General features: G+C 42.9%; 1 protein-coding gene across 1 annotated transcript in view; it reads right to left on the reverse strand.

The window, feature by feature from the left end:
• Positions 1-197, reverse strand: part of LOC117940865 (hyaluronan mediated motility receptor-like) — a gene marked incomplete at both ends in the record, with an annotated part of 1,265 nt that extends 1,068 nt beyond the window's left edge. The window contains one exon of the mRNA XM_034865987.1: positions 73-197. Within this exon, the coding sequence (XP_034721878.1) occupies positions 73-197 (125 nt within the window). The remainder of the gene's footprint in view (positions 1-72) is intronic.
• Between the last annotated feature and the right edge of the window lie 216 nt (positions 198-413).

Here is a 413-nt window from a genome sequence, read left to right on the forward strand (position 1 = left end):
AGGGGCGTGTGTGTGTGTGTGTGTGTGTGTGTGTGTGTGTGTGTGTGTGTGTGTGTGTGTGTGTGTCTGTACCTCGGTCTGGAGCTGGAAGATGCCGTTAACCAGAGCTTTGTTCTCCTTCATCAGTCTGGATGTTTCTCTCTGCTCCGTCTCCAGGGAAGAAAACACAGAGTCGCAGTTCGGACACCCGTCAAGATCTAACAGAGAAAAATATCAGAGAGTATTAGAGATCTATCAGAGAGTACTAGAGATCTATCAGAGAGTATTAGAGATCTACCAGAGAGTATTAGAGATCTATCAGAGAGTACTAGAGATCTATCAGAGAGAACTAGAGATCTATCAGAGAGTATTAGAGATATATCAGAGAAAAATATCAGAGAGTACTAGAGATCTATCAGAGAGTATTAGAGATC

This window comes from Etheostoma cragini, unplaced genomic scaffold (assembly GCF_013103735.1).
Source record: "Etheostoma cragini isolate CJK2018 unplaced genomic scaffold, CSU_Ecrag_1.0 ScbMSFa_353, whole genome shotgun sequence".
Lineage (NCBI taxonomy): Eukaryota > Metazoa > Chordata > Actinopteri > Perciformes > Percidae > Etheostoma > Etheostoma cragini.